The sequence below is a fragment of the Balaenoptera acutorostrata genome, chromosome 9 (assembly GCF_949987535.1).
Source record: "Balaenoptera acutorostrata chromosome 9, mBalAcu1.1, whole genome shotgun sequence".
Lineage (NCBI taxonomy): Eukaryota > Metazoa > Chordata > Mammalia > Artiodactyla > Balaenopteridae > Balaenoptera > Balaenoptera acutorostrata.
This window is the reverse complement of record NC_080072.1, coordinates 107849865-107869359: the sequence shown is the minus strand read 5'-3', so window position 1 is coordinate 107869359 and position 19495 is coordinate 107849865. Positions and strand designations below refer to the sequence as shown.

General features: G+C 36.5%; 1 protein-coding gene across 6 annotated transcripts in view; it reads left to right on the top strand.

Moving 5' to 3' along the window:
• ARHGAP32 (Rho GTPase activating protein 32) overlaps nucleotides 1-19495 on the top strand; it is a 282949-nt gene that overhangs the window by 238028 nt on the left and 25426 nt on the right. For all 6 annotated transcript variants that reach the window (XM_057552728.1, XM_057552731.1, XM_057552730.1 and 3 more), the window contains 2 exons: nucleotides 5169-5318; nucleotides 11943-12045. In XM_057552728.1, the coding sequence (XP_057408711.1) occupies nucleotides 5169-5318; nucleotides 11943-12045 (253 nt within the window). The remainder of the gene's footprint in view (nucleotides 1-5168; nucleotides 5319-11942; nucleotides 12046-19495) is intronic.

The window sequence follows — 19495 nt, the reverse complement described above, 5'->3', positions numbered from 1 at the left end:
AATATCCCAGTCTCACCTTGTGCTTGCTTGCTATCAACTTGCAAACAGGCATTTCTCCAAGGAGTCCTGGTTTATTTTGTTAGGGAATGATATTTAGAAATCCAGGTCTGAGACCAAAGGCATTCATGCAACTGGAATGTCATTGTTTCTAAGCCTTTTCAGTAGCAGAGCTTAGGGAAAATGTGTGTATATTTTAATTTTGAGTTCATGTTCCAACTCATAGCTAACATTAGGGTTATTTTTTCTTAAATTCCTTTATTTTAGTATTGTATCTCCTTTCTCTCATACAGTTGAAAGAAGTTAAATATTACTTGGTAGTTGTTTCGTCCCTAGAATATACCCCGGTAATCATGTTCAGTTAGTTTATTGTTTACAAGGCATTTAAAATATTTTCTCTCTGTTGGCAATGTTACCAATTTGATATATTATTAGATACATTTCTTAGGTTATTTTCAATCTTAGGATTTTCTTTTTTAACATTCTAAATTTATATTTGAACGTGTAGAAAGAACATTAACATAATTCAGAAGTCAAACTACATAAAAAGGTATATTCAGAACAGTCTCATTTTTTATCCCCACCCTTTCCCCACCCATTTTTTTTACCCATTATTATTAATTTCTGGTTTATCCTTCCAGTGTTTCTCTTTGCAAAAATAAGCTCTTATGTACACACATACATGTGTTTATTATGTGTTATGAATTTATGTGTGTGTGATGTATTTATTCCATATCCTTTCTTATACTAAATATACTGTTCTCTACCTTCCTTTTTGACTTAATATATTCTGGGGATTGCTTCATATCAATAGTTAGAGATCCTCCTTTTAAAAAAAAAAGCCAAACAGCAGTCCTCTGTGCAGATGTATCTATTAATAGTCAATCAATTTCCTGTTAATGCACATTTAGGTTTCTAATACACATATTGGGTTATTTTTAAAGTAACCTTTCTAAAGTGTTTAAACTCTTCAGTGTGTTTTCATTGCATAAAATCCAGACTCTGTATTATGGCCTCTAGTGCTGGCCTTTATCTACCTCTTCAGCCTCATTTCATACAGTCTTCCTTGTTCACTATACTCGCATCTTCCAGTTCATATATGACTTCCTCAGACCTTCCCTGACCACCTTATCAAGGTATTGGGTTGGCCAAAAGGTTTGTTCGGTTTTTTCCGTAAGATGGCTTTAGTAGCGCTTAGTTGTCTTTAACTTCATTCGAAACAATTTTGTTAGATTGTATTGTGGCAGCTGTCATATCAGCGTGCATTTTAAAAAAACTTATCAAAATTGGTGAATTTTTGTGTAGCCACTTTAATATTGAAGATGGAAGAAAAAAAGCAACACTTTAGGCATATTATGCTTTATTATTTCAAGAAAGGTAAAAACGCAACCGAAACGCAAAAAGAGATTTGTGCAGTGTATGGAGAAGGTGCTGTGACTGATCGAACATGTCAAAAGTGGTTTGCGAAGTTTTGTGCTGGAGTTTTCTCTCTGGACAATGCTCCACAGTCGGGTAGACCAGTTGAAGTTGATAGCGATCAAATCGAGACATTAAATCAAATCGAGACATTAATTGAGAACAATCAATGTTATACCACTCGGGAGGTAGCTGACATACTCAAAATATCCAAATCAAGTGCTGAAAATCATTTGCATCAGCTTCGTTATGTTAATCGCTTTGATGTTTGGGTTCCACGTAAGTTAAGCGAATAAAACCTTGACCATATTTCTGCATGAGATTCTCTACTTAAACATAATGAAAATGTTCCATTTTTAAAACAAATTGTGACGGGCGATGAAAAGTGGATACTGTACAATAATGTGGAACGGAAGAGATCGTGGGGCAAGCGAAATGGGCCACCACCAACCACACCAAAGGCCGGTCTTCATCCAAAGAAGGTGATGTTATGTATATGGTGAGATTGGAAGGGAGTCCTCTATTATGAGCTCCTTCCAGAAAACGAAATGATTCATTCCAACAGGTCTAATTGGTACTGCTCCCGATTAGACCGACTGAAAGTAGCACTCGACAAAGAGCATCCAGAGGTAGTCAACAGAAAATGCAGAATCTTCCATCAGGGTAATGCAAGACCTCATATCTCTTTGATGACCATGCAAAAACTGTTACAGCTTGGCTGGGAAGTTCTGATTCATCTGCTCTATTCACTAGACATTGCTCCTTTGGATTTCCATTTATTTCGGTCTTTACAAAATTCTCTTAATGGAAAAAATTTCAGTTCCCTGGAAGACTATAAAAGGTACCTGGAACAGTTCTTTGCTCAAAAAGATAAAAGATTTTGGGAAGATGGAATTATGAAGTTGCCTGAAAAATGGCAGAAGGTAGTGGAACAAAACAGTGAACATGTTTTTCAACAAAGTTCTTGGTGAAAGTGAAAAATGTGTCTTTTATTTTTACTGAAAAACCAAAGGAACTTTTTGGCCCACCCAATAGTTTCTTTTTCTCATCACTATTACTACACTCTGTTTATTTCCTACGAGCAGTTAAAAGCAATCTGAAATTACCTTGCTGTCTTAATTTAGGCTGTATCATACAGTGGCTAAGAACTTGGGTTTTGAGCTACACCACCTGACTTTTAATCCTGGTTCCATGACCTTAGACATGTTACTTAGCACTCTGTGCCTGAGTTTCTTCCTCTAAAAAGGGGGTAACAATAGTATTTTCCTTATAGGATCCTATGAGAAATGAATGGTTAATAAATATAAACACTTATGCAGTTGTTGGCACGTAACTAAGCATAAAATAAATGCCGGCTATATGGGTATTATTATTTGTTCATTGTCCTTCTCTCCTCAGTAAGCTCTGACAGCAAGAGCTTGTCTCACTTGTTGCCCACTGTACTCTCAGTTCCTGAGGTACAGGAGGCACTTACATGTTTGTTGCTAAATGAATAGTAGTTAAAATTCAGTTCCCATCCCTTTGAAACATTCCTGGAAATCTGACTAAAAGAATGTTTTCTCATGTACATCATATGCAGTTGCCAAATCCAACAGATATTTTCATCAAATTCAGCGTCAAAGTACAAATGCCTACTTTTTAACATGTGTCTTGGAAGTTCTGGCCAATTATTAAAATCTGAAAAAGAAATCAGAAACAGGATGGAATTACCATATTTGCTTTAACACAATTATATATCCCTGAAATCCGAAAGGATCAACTAAAATTCTCCTAAAATTGTTGAGAGTTTAGAAAATGATCAGATTTGAGCCATACATAAAGAAATAATTTTCCAGCATACCAGTACTACCAGTTAGGACTGTAATTGAAGAAAACTATTATTCTACAAAAGCAGCAAAAAAAAAAAAAAGGTAAAATACTTAACAATATCCCTAACAAGAAACATGTGGAATGTGTCTTTTCATAAAGAAAATTAGAAAACTTTACTGCAAGATATAAAAGCTTTAGAAAACTGATGACACACCCTGTTTCCAGGTAGAAATATTGACTATTATAGAAATTAAAATTCTTCCAAATATATAAATGTAATGTTAAATTACTGTAAAGCAAACTCATTTGTTTTTATTCATTAATCTTCTCAAAATTATTTTAAAGTTTGTTAGAGAATGTTCAAAAATGAACAAAAATGGTTTGATGTCCATACTTTTAACAACAAAGATTCATAACACACAATCTGGTAGCAACTAGGGGAGAATAAAACTCATACAAGTTCAGTAACTTTTAATATACTAATATTACAAGTGTGACATACTTCTGAAGTTACCGCAGTGTGCTATAAATGTCTCAGCAGACAAGAGACCATGTCATTTAACTTCGTAGCAAGGATCTCAGATACAGGCGAGGTTGTACTTTACCCAGTGTCACAGCGTGTTAGAGATAGCATCAAAATTATACTGACGATTCTAAGTAAACTTTAAGTAATTGGTATAGAAAAAATAAATTTCCTCTTTAATCTGCGTACAGTCTAGGATGACTACCTTGTCCCAGTTTGCTCAGGACTTTCCTGGTTTTAGCACTGAAAGGCTCGTGTCCCAGGAAACCTCTCAGTTATGGGCAAGCCAGTTACAGTTGATCACCTTTGTACAGTTCATAGAGAAGATGCTTAAGTCTGTAAATAGAGTTTCCCCCAAAATGTAAAGAGAGTGTTTAATCTGGTCAGAGTAACCCATCTAGTGGTCCATTTAGGCCACAAGTTAATCTCAGTACACAGAATTCCTACAGGAGGATTCATCAGTTCAAGGGATTTATGATTTGGGTTCACTCAAGAAACTATAGCAGGGTTCAGTAAGACTCCTGTAATCATATACAAACTGAGTAGGAGGATTGAGGCCATGTGGCTTAGTGTTCTATCCTGCAGCTAATCTCTGATCTTATGGTAATTTGTTGTGTGTTGACTTCTAGAGTAATTTTCCCTGCAGGCTGCACTTCTCAGCAAAAGTCAGTTTTCTAAGGATTTGTTTGCTTTCAGATCTTTTGCTGTTATCTTTCTAACATATAAGTCAGTGGAAATATCTTACTATATGTAACTTATCTCTTGCCTTGATCTAAAAAGGATTTAAGGTGACATATGTGGTGTACTATAGATGAATGTTAATAGAAAATCTAATGCTTTTTTATGTGTGTGTGTGTCTTGTACTTACATAGCCATTAGTTTGACAAATGTGATCTATATCATAATGCAATGAGAAAGAGGGAGTTGTTTATTTTTTCAGTTTTACATTCCAGATTGTAAATGTCATGAAAATTTCTAACCACTAAATAAAATATTTTAGAAATTAACTAGAAATGCAGTTTCTAAATTTACGCCATTTTAAGTCTTACTTACCATGAAGATCTCCAAAGCAATATAAAACTCAGGTCCCAGTTGTCATCATGTAGCACACTTGGGTAGCATTGGGAAGGTGGCTGGTTTACCACGCTTGATTTAAAAAAGTCACAAATTATAATACTTCAGTTTGCTCACAATCCCATCAAATAAGATCACAGGCTCTTGAGAAGAACATGCAAAACCCTGATATTATTTATAAAGCAACTGTTTCTGCAACTTCTGCTGAAAATTTCCTACAGAATATAAAGTATACTTGTAATAGATTATTTTGTAGTCAGCTGTTGAGATCTGCATTTCTTTTCATACTAAGTAAAAATGTGACCTCTTGCCCCAACTAAGGTATTTTCTCTTTATTATTATTTTATAGTATCTAAAAAGCACGGCAAGCTCATTACTTTTTTACGGACATTCATGAAGTCTCGTCCAACAAAACAGAAGTTGAAGCAGCGTGGGATCTTGAAAGAAAGGGTATTTGGTTGTGACCTGGGGGAGCACCTTCTGAATTCTGGTTTTGAAGGTAAAAATAAAATTTATGAACTCATAATTTTAGTTTCTGACCTCTCCCTGTTGATTTCCTATAATCAATTAAAGTAGATTAGACAAGCAGTACCTATTCCAAGTAAGTTCAACAGCACGTATTGAATGTTCTCAGGTACTCACCTGAGTTCTGGGGTAGCTGAGAATCAAGAGGGGTCTAGGAATGCACTTTGGCATCAGAGATGCTTGTGATCTGTTCAGGAAGAGGAAAACATTCACACAGAGGGTATAGTAGCTCTGCTAGTTTACGTTATTTTCATATCTGTCCAGATAGCTTCCTCAGCCAGTTTTCCTTCTCACAGTTTATTCTAAAATGTTTATTTCTCTTTTGAAAAAAAAGTCATAGTTTTGAGACTGTATATTACCAAGACCAGCCTCCCAACTTTTATAACTAAAAATTTAAATTCCTTTTTCTGTAAATTAAATTCTTATTCAAGAATTCAGTGCTTGGATGAATGGATGGATGTGATCATTATGAGGGAGTGCTTTCCAGTTTGTTATTAGCTTTCAAATATCAATTCATTAGGTTTTAGTTGTGCTTAGAAGTTTTGGTTGTGTTTCCATTCTTAGTAAGTATGGTAGAGAGGACAGATGCCAATATATAATTTCTTTATGAAAAATAACAGGTTTAATAACTGTAATGGTTATATATCCCCTAACTATGATAAAATCTATTCTAGTGGAACAAAGGGTTTGTAGGTGTCATTGATTTTTTCATAGGACTTGTTTTATTTGCTGTACATATTTGAAGCCAAATATCCTTAAAATGAGATCGCTTTTTTAAAAAGTGAGAACTTTGTAGAAAACTAGGTAAAACTACATTTGGTACAAAATGTAAAAAATATTTTAAAACTCAAGGTGAGGAAACTCTGTTGCCCGAATGTATTTCTGTTTGAGTTTATTTGGCCCTTTCAACAAGAGGCTTTCTTAAACTATTGTAAATATACGGGGATTTTATAATCAGAGCACACTGGAAACAAGCAAGGCCCAAATAACCCCTGAAATTAATCCTTTAGGTAATCGTATTTTTCTAACCAAAAATCATGATGCACATTCTAATGTGTAACACTGTACCGTGTACTCCTGGCCTGGAAGCCACTGCCTTGAGAATGGAACTTGCCTTTTTCGTCTATGTTACACAATGCTTGCATGATGCCTGGCATATAAAAGGCTGAATGTGTGAAGGGAATGACTGACTGAATAAGTGAAGAGAAAAGAACAGAAATGAAACTGAAACTGTCAAGAAAAATAAAGGACCCATTTTTGTCATACTTACTTATACTTCTTTTAGCCATGATTCTAATTTTAAGGGTCATCAGTTTAATTTAAACATTTACTTCCTATTGTATTGTCATTTGATGATAAAAATACTAAAAATATTAAATAAGAGTGGTTGAGAAGTGTATTATTTGGAGTGTGGGAATAATTCTTAAAGTTATATCACCTTTTGGAAGAACCATTTTGGAGGTTTCTGATGTTATGTTTTGACTGGGTTATTATTTAATGTGCACTTGGCTGGTTGGTTAGATGGTTTGAGGGAAAAAGGTAGTTAATAAAATGCCTTTTTATACTAGGATTTCTTCTAATAATGTATTGGGTTCTCATATTACTTTCTTATGTTAGTGAAAAAAAGAATTCAGATCTTTTCTCTTTTTATCTTCCTGTACTGTTCTTCAGTTTCTACTCTGTTTTTCAAAACGAAAGTTTATGCTCTTCTCTTTCATTTTGCTACTAATTTTAATTTTATGTCTCATTAGTCTCTCTTAAAATTCTAAGTAATAGCAATGTTCAGTTATATAGTTTTATTTATGAAGCTCTATGATGTGATTGTTTTTTGGACATTCAGTCCTTTTACTTAGGGAACATAAAGTGTAAAGAAACAGTTCAGATGTTTTCCATGAAGTATGATGTCTGTAGAGGCTTAGCTGTATAATCAGGGAAAGACCTCTAATTCCCCATATTTTCAAGTTTGCCTACTTGTTAGGGAGAACATAAGCAAGTATGAATATAGTATCACATGGTTGTAAGAATCCCAGAGAAGTTATCTATACTTTTTGACAGATGGTACGTTATTTTTTTTCAGGTTTTTTTTTTTGGAGTATAATTGCTTTACAATGTTGTGCTGTACAATGAAGTGAATCAGCTATATGTATACCTATATCCCCTCCCTCTTGGACCTCCTTCCCACCCACCCCATCCCACCCATCTAGGTCATCACAGAGCACCAAGCTGAGCTCCCTGTGCTATACAGCAGGTTCCCACTAGCTATCTATTTTACACATGGTAGTGTATTTGTGTCAAATCTAATCTCCCAGTTTGTCCCACCCTCCCCTTCCCCCTCTGTGTCCACATGTCCATTCTCTACATCTGAGTCTTTATTCCTGCCCTGAAAATAGGTTCATCTGTACCATTTTTCTAGATTCCACATATATGCGTTAATATACGATATTTGTTTTTCTCTTTCTGACTTACATCACTCTGTATGACAGACTCTAGGTCCATCCACATCTCTACAAATGACCCAATTTTCTTCCTTTTTATGGCTGAGTAATATTCCATTGTATACATGTACCACATCTTCTTTATCCATTCATCTGTCATTGGACGTTTAGGTTGTTTCCATGTCCTGGCTATTGTAAATAGTGCTGCAGTGAACATTGGGGTACATGTGTCCTTTTGAATTATGGTTTTCTCAGGGTATATGCCCAGTAGTGGTATTGCTGGGTTGTATGGTAATTCTATTTTTAGTTTTTTAAGGAACCTCCATACTGTTCTCCCTAGTGGCTGTATCAATTTACATTCCCACCAACAGTGCAAAACGGTTCCCTTTTCTCCATACCCTCTCCCGCATTTATTGTTTGTAGATATTTTGATGATGACCATTCTGACCGGTGTGAGGTGGTACCTCATAGTAGTTTTGATTTGCATTTGTCTAATAATTAGTGATGTTGAGCATCTTTTCATGTGCCTCTTGGCCATCTGTATGTCTTCTTTGGTGAAATGTCTGTTTAGGTCTTCTGCCCATTTTTTAATTGGCTTGTTTGTTTTTTTGGTATTGAGCTCCGTGAGCTGTTTGTGTATTTTGGAGATTAATCCTTCATCCGTTGCTTGATTTGCAAATATTTTCTCCCCTTCTGAGGGTTGTCTTTTCGTCTTGTTTATGGTTTCCTTTGCTGTGCAAAAGCTTTTAAGTTTAGTTGGGTCCCATTTGTTTATTTTTGTTTTTATTTTCATTACTCTAGGAGGTGGGTCAAAAAAGATCTTGTTGTGATTTATGTCAAAGAGTGTTCTTCCTATGTTTTCCTCTAAGAGTTTTATGGTGTCTGGTCTTACATTTAGGTCTTTAATCCATGTTGAGTTTATTTTTGTGTATGGTGTTAGGGAGTGTTCTAATTTCATTCTTTTAAATGTAGCTGTCCAGTTTTCCTGGCACCACTTATTGAAGAGGCTGTCTTTTCTCCACTGTATGTTCTTGCCTCCTTTGTCATAAATTAGGTGACCATATGTGTATGGGTTTATTTCTGGGCTTTCTATCCTGTACCATTGATCTATATTTCTGTTTTTGTGCCAGTACCATACTGTCTTGATTACTGTAGCTTTGTAGTATAGTTTGAAGTTGGGGAGCCTGATTCCTCCAACTCCGTTTTTCTTTCTCAGGGCTGCTTTGGCTATTCAGGGTCTTTTGTGTTTCCATAAAACTGTAAAATTTTTTGCTCTAATTCTGTGAAGAATGCCATTGATAGTTTGATAGGGATTGCATTGAATCTGTAGATTGCTTTGGGTAGTATAGTCATTTTCACAATATTGATTCTTCCAATCCAAGAACATGGTATATATCTCCATCTGTTTATGTCGTCTTTGATTTCTTTCATCAGTGTTTTATAGTTTTCTGAGTACAAGTCTTTTATCTCCTTAGGTAGGTTTATTCCTAGGTATTTTATTCTTTTTGCTGTGATGGTAAATGGGATTGTTTCCTTAATATCTCTTTCTGATCTTCCGTTGTTAGTGTATAGGAATGCCAGAGATTTCTGTGCATTAATTTTGTATCCTGCAACCTTACCAAATTTATTGATTAGTTCTAGTAGTTTTCTGGTGGCATCTTTAGGATTTTCTATGTATAGTATCATGTCATCTTATTTTTATGAAAATTCTGTAATGCAAGCTAGGAGAGCCTGATAATGCAGAAATAAAACCCTGTCCTCTGAAGAGTTTTCTTCCAAGGCAAACCTTTTGTGTACTTCCTTGAGTTAGCATGCTAACTTGGAGCATGCTTTATGAGAAACATCTTCTAAAAAAAAATACAGCTTTGTTTTCCTTTCTCTCTTTAAGTAATTATGTTAATTGCCCCAATAATCTCTAAGTATATTTTCTTTGAAATAGCTGATAGAAATTTTCCAGCCCCAGATTTTACTATTCTACTTCTCGTTTGCAGAGTAGAAGCCTAAAGCATTGAGGTTATCATTTGATGGAACAATTTTAGAAATAGGAGTCAAACTCATAAAGATACTTTATATTTTGCATTTTGCATATCATTTTGACATAGAGATTGCTTATATTATCAAAGTCAATCCACAAAAAATACCCAACAATTCTGCCTGCCCTTTATCTCTACCACATATACATATTCCCTTTCTTGTTACTAAAATTCTTGAATGCTTTTAGAAGTAAAAAGCATACAGCTGAAAATGAATACAGTTCTACATGAAGACCAAGATCCCTATTCTGCTGACTTGGTCAGATAACTTCGTCAGGCTCACAGGGTCCTGTAAATTAATTCATTTGCTAATTTTCTACATTGTGTCAAGACAGTGCTCCTGGATTTTGAGTACACAGGGATGAACAAAGCATGTTTTTTTGCCATTTAAAAGTTTGACTAAGAAGGAGTAATAGCTGTATAAACAAATAAATATTAATTCAAAAATGGCATAGTTCTGTGGGCACCTAGAACTTAGTGCAGCTACCTCTACTTGGGACTTTGGGGTATATTCAAAGAAGGCTTGCTTAAGAGTGATAGTTCAGTTGGGTTTTGAACAACAGCCAAGAGTTTTCTATAAGAAGATGGTAGTAGAGGAAGAATCCAGGCAGAGGAAATTGGTTTTCCATCACCTGGAAATTGATGGACTTATAGAATGGCTGGTTAGTATGGTAAAAGATGAAACTTCACTTGGCCTAGAGTTATGAAATATGGTAATAATAAAATAAGTGCAAATGGCAAAGGACCTTAAAATTCAGGCAGTGTATTTCCATAGTTAAAATGTGTCTCTGTACTTGGACTGCTTGAGTTAGCACCTTATTTCTGCCATTTGTTTACTGCTTGTCTGTGGGTAAATCTTCACCTCTCTAAGACTCAGTTTCCTCTCTGTAAAATGGGGATAATGATAGAACTTCTCCCACAGGATTTCTGTGAGAATGAAATGAGAGTATCCGTTGTAAAGCACTTAGCCTGGCACCTTATACATGCTCAATAATATACCTGCTTTTTAATAAAATTATTCAAAGCTAAGGAGTCTTAAGTTTTAAATGTAAGTTACAGGATCTGATAGAATTTAAAAGACAGGATGCAGGAAGTACAACAAAAGGCAGGAAAACCAAGGAAAAGTTTTCTGTAGTAATAATGATAATATGCTGTAAGTGAAATACATTAGCTAAAATTATCTTATTAAAATATCTTAATTGTTTCATTCCCCACTCTGCATGTTTCATCCCTAATATAGTAGTTTTTTGCACACCAAATAATGTTCTTCCAAGCCATTCTTTTCATGGATTGTAACTTAAAACGATGAAAGGAACATAGCTACTAAAGCCTGTGAATTCCTCAGTCTGCATTGCAAGACAAATGAAGTTCAGATTTCAGTAATTGTAAATTTTTGAATGGTTAGAAAAATGTTTTATCATAGACTTTAAACGTTCTGTTCTAGACCGTTGTTCAGAGAGGTAACCAAAGTGCCTTTCTCTTCTTCCTGCTTGTGGTTGGTGTCATTTATGACGAGCTGATACTGTCGGTCAGAAGTCAGTAATTTTAATGCAACGATAGGCAGGAAATTAAAAGATTCCATTTACTTGAAATTGCTTTGACCTTCGCATTATGTTGATGTTTTGTTTATTGGATATAATTGGAATTAGCATTAACTATAAAAATGATAAAAGAAACTTTTAAAAGTGAAAAATTGAAGCACTTAGAATAGGTAGTTGTCAGGCTGGGATAAGCATTTAACTTTGCATATTCATTCACTGTGTACGAAGTTCAGCTGAATAGCTGTATTTTTTAAAAATTAGAATGGTTTTAGAACTAAACAGTTCCCCTTACTAACATGATCTAAATGAGTCTGTTGCAGAAGATCTTAGAGAAACTATGCTAATGATGTATGAACTCTTCCACTTACCTAAATGTAACAAGATAGAGCCAGTCTTGATTATTTAGCAACCAGTTATCTAGCGTAGATGTGAAATTAAGTAAATATGCCTTTGTCAGTTTTTGTAGTAGATTAATCTCCCCCCCTTAAAACTTTAATTTGCAAATTTCATTTTGCTAAGACATTCTCATTTTTTGTGACTTTGTTTCCACTTAATACTCTCAGTTTAAATCTTCAAAAATTCTCTCTAGTGCCCCAGGTTCTTCAAAGCTGTACAGCATTCATTGAGAGATATGGCATCGTGGATGGAATATATCGTCTCTCTGGCGTTGCCTCCAATATCCAGAGACTACGGTAAAACCTAATTTGGCATTTTCTTTTTCGTTCCTACTGTAATTCATTAAAATGAAACTGTTTCAAAATTAAGTCACTTATATTGATAACTAATTTTCTGTAAGATAGTTTAGATAAAGTAGGAAATAATATCCATATTGTTCTCTGTGTATATTTTCCTAAATGCCATCTCTTCGTTTGTAGTATCAGAAAACCATGTCCCCTAATCTCTTCAGTACTTGTATTTTCTATTTGCAATATTTGAAGATTTTTAAAAATTGAATTTGAACCTATGATAACCATGAGAGATGATAATTTACATTATAATAGAATTATTCTTTAGTTAATTACAATTGATGAGAGCGAACTTTCTAATCTCCTTTCACCTGAGCTCTGTAGTATATGTTCAAGTGTGCATGTATTACATATTGCACATCCTCTCCCATTATAGTCTCAGAGACAAGAATAGTGATATCCTTTACACCAGCAATAGAATTTTTAATTTTTGCTTAATCTCTTAGATTCTAGTCTATTCTTAATATGTTATTATCCTTTATTTTTCACTGTGGTGCATGATAATTGCCGTTATTCTATAGGATTTTAATTGTTCTGATTTGACCACAGAGTTCATCTCTATTTTCAGGAATACATGTTTCGAAAATAACTGAAATTGATTCTTTTCTTTTTTTTTAATAGATCTTTATTGGAGTATAATTGCTTCACAATACCGTGTTAGTTTCTGTTGCACAACAAAGCGAATCAGCCATATGCATACACATGTCCCCATATCCCCTCCCTCTTGAGCCTCCCTCCCATCCTCCCTATCCCACCCCTCTAAGTCATCACAAAGCACTGAGCCAATCTCCCTGTGCTATGCTGCTGCTTCCCACCAGCCAACGGTTTTACATTTGGTAGTGTATATATGTCGATACTGCTCTCACTTTGCCCCAGCTTCCCCCCCCACCCCATGTCCTCAAGTCCATTCTCTATGTCTACCTCCTTCCTGCCCTGCAACTAGGTTCATCAGTACCTTTTTTTTTTAGATTCCATATATATGCGTTAGCATACGGTATTTGTTTTTCTCTTTCTGACTGACTTCATTCTGTATGACAGACTCTAGTCCATCTGCATCTCTACAAATGACCCAATTTCGTTCCTTTTTATGGCTGAGTAATATTCCATTGTATATATGTGCCACATCTTTATCCATTCATCTGTCATTGGACATTTAGGTTGTTTCCATGTCCTGGCTATTGTAAATAGTGCTGTAGTGAACATTGGGGTACATGTGTCGTTTTGAATTATGGTTTTCTCAGGGTATGTGCCCAGTAGTGGGATTGCTGGGTCATATGGTAGTTCTATTTTTAGTTTAGTTTTTTTTTTAAATAAATTTATTTATTTATTTACTTATGGCTGCGCTGGGGCTTCATTGCTGCACGTGGGCTTTCTCCCGCGATGAGTGGGGACTGCTCTGTTGTGGTGTGTGGGCTTCTCATTGCAGTGGCTTCTCTTGTTGCAGAGCATGGGCTCTAGGCGTGCAGGCTTCAGTAGTTGTGGCACACGGGCTTAGTCGTTCTGGCTCACGGGCTCCAGAGTGCAGGCTCAGTAGTTGTGGTGCACGGGCTCAGTTGCTCCATGGCATGTGGGATCTTCCTGGACCAGGGCTGGAACCCGTGTCCCCTACATTGGCAGGCGGATTCTTAACCCCTGCACCACCAGGGAAGTCCTATTTTTAGTTTTTTAAGGGCCCTCCATACTGTTTTCCGTAGTGGTTGTATCAGTTTACATTCCCACCAACAGTGCAGGAGGGTTCCCTTTTTACCACACCCTTTCCAGCATTAAATTGTTTTCTAGATTTTTTGATAATGGCCATTCTGACCTGTTTGAGGTGATACCTCATTGTAGTTTTGATATGCATTTCTCTAATAATTAGTGATGTTGAGCATCTTTTCATGTGCCTCCCAGCCATCCGTATGTCCTCCTTGGTGAAATGTCTACCTAGGTCTTCTGCATGTGTTTTAACTGGATTGTTTGTTTTATTGATATTGAGCTCCATGAGCTGTTTGTATATTTTGGAGATTAATCCTTTGTTGTTTCATTTGCAAATATTTTCTCCCATTCTGAGGGTTGTCTTTTTGTCTTGTTTATGGTTTCCTTTGCTGTGCAAAAGCTTTTAAGTTTAATTAAGTCCCATTTGTTTATTTTTGGTTTTATTTCCATTACTCCAGGAGGTGGGTCAAAAAAGATCTTGCTGTAGTTTATGTCAAAGAGTGTTTTTCCTATGTTTTCCTCTAAGAGTTTTATAGTGTCTGGTCTTACATTTAGGTCTTTAATCCATTTTGAGTTTATTTTTGTGTATGGTATTAGGTAGTGTTCTAATTTCATTCTTTTACATGTAGCTGTCCAGTTTTCCCAGCACCACTTATTGAAGAGGCTGTCTTTTCTCCATTGTATGTTCTTGCCTCCTTTGTCGTAAATTAGGTGACCATATATGCGTGGGTTTATCTCTGGGCTTTCTATCCTGTACCATTGATCTATATTTCTGTTTTTGTGCCAGTACCATACTGTCTTGATTACTGTAGCTTTGTGGTATAGTTTGAAGTCGGGGAGCCTGATTCCTCCAACTCCGTTTTTCTTTCTCAAAATTGCTTTGGCTATTCGGGGTCTTTTGTGTTTCCATACAAATTGTAAAATTTTTTGTGCTAATTCTGTGAAGAATGCCATTGGTAGTTTGATAGGGATTGCATTGAATCTGTAGATTGCTTTGGGTAGTAGAGTCATTTTCACAAATATTGATCCTTCCAATCCAAGAACATGGTATATTTCTCCATCTGTTTATGTCATCTTTGATTTCTTTCATCAGTGTTTTATAGTTTTCTGAATACAAGTCTTTTGCCTCCTTAGGCAGGTTTATTCCTAGGTATTTTATTCTTTTTGTTGCAATGGTAGGTGGGAGTGTTTCCTTCATTTCTCTTTCTGATTTTTCTTTGTTGGTGCATAGGAATGCCAGAGATTTCTGTGCATTAATTTTGTATCCTGCAACTTTACCAAATTCATTGATCACCTCTAGTAGTTTTCTGGTGGCTTCTTTAGGATTCTCTATGTGTAGTATCATGTCATCTGCAAACAGTGACAGTTTTACTTCTTCTTTTCCAGTTTGTATTCCTTTTATTTCTTTTTCTTCTCTGATTGCCGTGGCTAGGACTTCCACAACTATGTTGAATAATAGTGGTGAGAGTGGACATCCTTGTCTTGTTCCTGATCTTAGAGGAAATGCTTTCAGTTTTTCACCATTTAGAATGATGTTTGCTGTGGTTTTGTCATATATGGCCTTATTATGTTGAGGTAGGTTCTCTCTATGCCCACTTTCTGGAGAGTTTTTATCATAAATGGATGTTGAATTTTGTCAAAAGCTTTTTCTACATCTATTGAGATGATCATATGGTTTTTATTCTTCAATTTGTTAATATGGTGTATCACATTGATTGATTTGCGTATATTGAAGAATCCTTGCATCCCTGGGATAAATCCCACTTGATCATGGTATATGATCCTTTTAATGTGCTGTTGGATTCTGTTTGCTATTATTTTGTTGAGGATTTTTGCATCTATGTTCATCAGGGATATTGGTCTGTAATTTTCTTTTTTTGTAGTACCTTTTTCTGCTTCTGGTATCAGGGTGTTGGTGGCCTCATGGAATGAATTTGGGGGTGTTTCTCCCTCTGCAATTTTTGGGAAGAGTTTGAGAAGGATAGGTGTTAGCTCTTCTCTAAATGTTTGATAGAATTTGCCTGTGAAGCCATCTGCTCCTGGACTTTTGTTTGTTGGAAGAGTTTTAATTATGCTTTCAATTTCATTATTTTTGATAGGTCTGTTTATATTTTCTAATTCTTCCTGGTTCAGTCTTGGAAAATTGTACCTTTCCAGAATTTGTCCATTTCTTTGTGGTTGTCCATTTTATTGGCATATGGTTGTTTGTAGTATTCTCTTATAATCCTTTGTATTTCTGCTGTATCAGTTGTGATTTCTCCTTTTTCATTGCTAATTTTATTGATTTGCATCCTCTCCCTTTTTTTCTTGATGAGTCAGGCTAAGGGTTTATCAATTTTGTTTATCTTCTTAAAGAACCAGCTTTTAGTTTTATTGATCTTTGCTATTGTTTTTTCATTTCTCTTTCATTCATTTCTGCTCTGATCTTGATGATTTCTTTCCTTCTACTGACTTTGGGTTTTCTTTGTTCTTGTTTCTCTAGTTTTAAGTGTAGGGTTAGATTGTTTGTTTGAGATTTTTCTTGTTTCTTGAGGTGAGATTGAATTGCTATAAACTTCCCTCTTAGAACTGCTTTTGCTGCATCCCATAGGTTTTGGGTCATTGTGTTTTCGTTGTCATTTGTTTCTATGTATTTTTTTATTTCTTCTTTGATTTCTTCAGTGATCTCTTGGTTATTTAGTAGCACACTGTTTAGCCTCCATGTATTTGGGTTTTTTACAGTTTTTTCCTGTATTGATTTCTGATCTCATAGCGTTGTGGTCAGAAAAGATGCTTGATATGATTTCAATTTTCTTAAATTTTCCGAGGCTTGATTTGTGACCCAAGATGTGATCTATCCTGGAGAATGTTCCATGTGCACTGGAGAAGAAAGTGTCTTCTGCCACTTTTGGATGGAATGTTCTATAAATATCAATTAAATCTATCTGATCTAGTGTGTTATTTAAAGCTTGTGTTTCCTTTTTATTTTCTGTTTGGATGATCTATCTGTTGGTGTAAGTGGTGTGTTAAAGTCCCCTACTATTATTGTGTTACTGTTGATTTCTCCTTTCATGGTTGTTAGCATTTGCCTTATGTATTGAGGTGCTCCTATGTTGGGTGCATAAACATTTATAATTGTTATATCTTCTTCTTGGATTGATCCTTTGATCATTATGTAGTGTCCTTCCTTATCTCTTGTAACAGTCTTTATTTTAAAGCCTATTTTATCTGATACGAATGTTGCTACTCCAGCTTTCTTTTGATTTCCACTTGCGTGGAATATCTTTTTCCTTCCCTTCATTTTCAGTCTGTATGTGTCCCTAGGTCTGAAGTGGGTCTCTTATAGACAGCATATGTATGAGTCTTGTTTTTGTATCCATTCAGCCAGTCTGTGTCTTTTGTTTGGGGCATTTAATCTATTTATATTCAAGGTTATTTTCAATATGTATGTTCCTATTACCATTTTCTTAATTGTTTTGGGTTTGTTTTTGTGGGTCTTTTTCTTCTCTTGTGTTTCCCGCCTAGAGTAGTTTCTTTAGCATTTATTGTAAAGCTGGTTTGGTGGTGTGAATTCTCTTAGCTTTTGCTCGTTTGAAAAGCTTTTGACTTTTCCATCGAATCTGAATGAGATCCTTGCTGGGTAGAGTAATCTTGGTTGTAGGTTTTTCTCTTTCATCACTTTAAGTATATCCTGCCACTCCCTTCTGGCTTGCAGGGTTTCTGCTGAAAAATCAGCTGATAACCTTATGGGGGTTCCTTTGTATGTTGTTTTTTGTTTTTCCTTTGCTGCTTTTAATATTTTTTCTTTGAATTTAATTTTTGTTAGTTTGATTAAGATGTGTCTTGGTGTATTTTTCCTAGGGTTTATCCTGTATGGGACTCTCTGTGCTTCCTGGACTTGGGTGACTATTACCTTTCCCATGTTAGGGAAGTTTTCAACTATAATCTCTTCAGATATTTTCTCAGACCCTTTGTTTTTCTCTTTTTCTTCTGGGACCCCTATAATTCGAATGTTGGTGTGTTTACTGTTGTCCCAGAGGTCTCTGAGATTGTCTTCAGTTCTTTTCATTCTTTTTTCTTTATTCTGCTCCTCGGCAGTTATTTCCACTGTTTTGTCTTCCAGAACACTTATTCGTTCTTCTACATCAGTTATTCTGTTATTGATTCCTTCTAGTGTATTTTTCATTTGTTATTGTGTTGTTCATCTCTGTTTGTTCTTTAGTTCTTCTAGATCTTTGTTAAACATTTCTTGTTTTTTCTCAGTCCGTGCCTCCATTCTATTTCCGAGATTCTGGATTATCTTTACTATGATTACTCTGAATTCTTTTTCAGGTAGATTGCCTATTTCCTCTTCATTTATTTGGTCTTGTAGGTTTTTACCTTGCTCCTTCATCTGTGATGTATTTTTTTGCTTTCTCATTTTTTATTTATTTATTTTTTTGAGTGGGATTGTATTTCTGCCTTACTGGTTGTTTGGCCTGAGGCTTCCAACACGGGAGTTTGTAGGCTGTTGGGTAGAGCTGGGTCTTGGTGCTGAGGTGAGGAACTCCATGAAACCTCAATCTGATGAATATTCCCTGGGGTCTGAGGTTCTCTGTTAGTCCAGTGGTTTGGACTCAGAGCTCCCACCACAGGAGCTTCGGCCCAGCCCCCGGCTCGTCAACCAAGATCCCACAAGCCGTGTGGGGTGGCCAAAAAAAAAAAAAAAAGAACAATAACAAAGTAAAAAATAAAATTAGACTAGGAAACTAACAGATATGTTAGAAAGGTTATAAAAATAAAAATATAGATGAATCAACATCCAGAAGATACCTCAGTACCACGATGTAAAAAAGAGGAGGAGGGAAAAGGAAAAAAACTTTTAAAAGGGAGAAAAGGCCTTGGCTGTGGAGGGCAGGGCCTAAGGAAGGGTGAGGTTTGGGTGGTGGGCGGGGCCTATGCTTAGGACCCACAGGGCTGGAAAAGGCCCTGGGGGCTGTGGGGGGTGGGGCTTAGGCTCAAGGAACTGAAGGTCTCAGAGGGCGGGGCACCTCACCTGGGAGTCCAGTAGGCTTCCTGGGCTCTAGTGGGCGAGGCAGTCGCGCTCCTATCCTCTCCTGCTCCTCCGGTCTGGGAGGCCCTCCCGCCTGCCTCTCCTGATCTCCCAGCCTCCCTCCTGTGCCCCCAGGACCAATGCGGCTGGGGGTAGGGGGAGGCCTTGGAGGTCAGGGGACCAGCCTGGTAGCTCAGCAGGCTCCCAAGGGGGCGGGGCAAACGCCTTCTTCCTCTCCTCTCCCGCTCCTCCTGGAGGCCCCTCCCACCTGCCTCTCCTGATCTCCCCACCCTCAGGGACGCCGATCCTGTCTGGCCTCTACTTCTCCTCCCCCCTCAGTCCCCCTGCGTCCTACTCGTTCACTTGCCTCCTGCCTCCTTGGGGTCAGAGCCCCCCACCAGCAGCCAGCAGGTGCCCTAGTTGTGGGGAGGTGCTGACTCTGCGTCTTCCCACACCGCCATCTTGACTCCGCCTCCACAAATTGATTCTTGTACAGAAAAAGGTTTCAGTCTCTAGTGTCAGACACAGCAAATCTCATACTCAGATTGTCCACATACATTAATCCTCTAGGTTCATGAGTGGTCTAATGTCTGTAGATTAATATTAGTTAACCTCCTCAGCGTGAGCTTAATCTGCCTTAGTGTTCTGAGCACAATTTTTATTTCACTCACTTTAATGCTGCAGATTTTG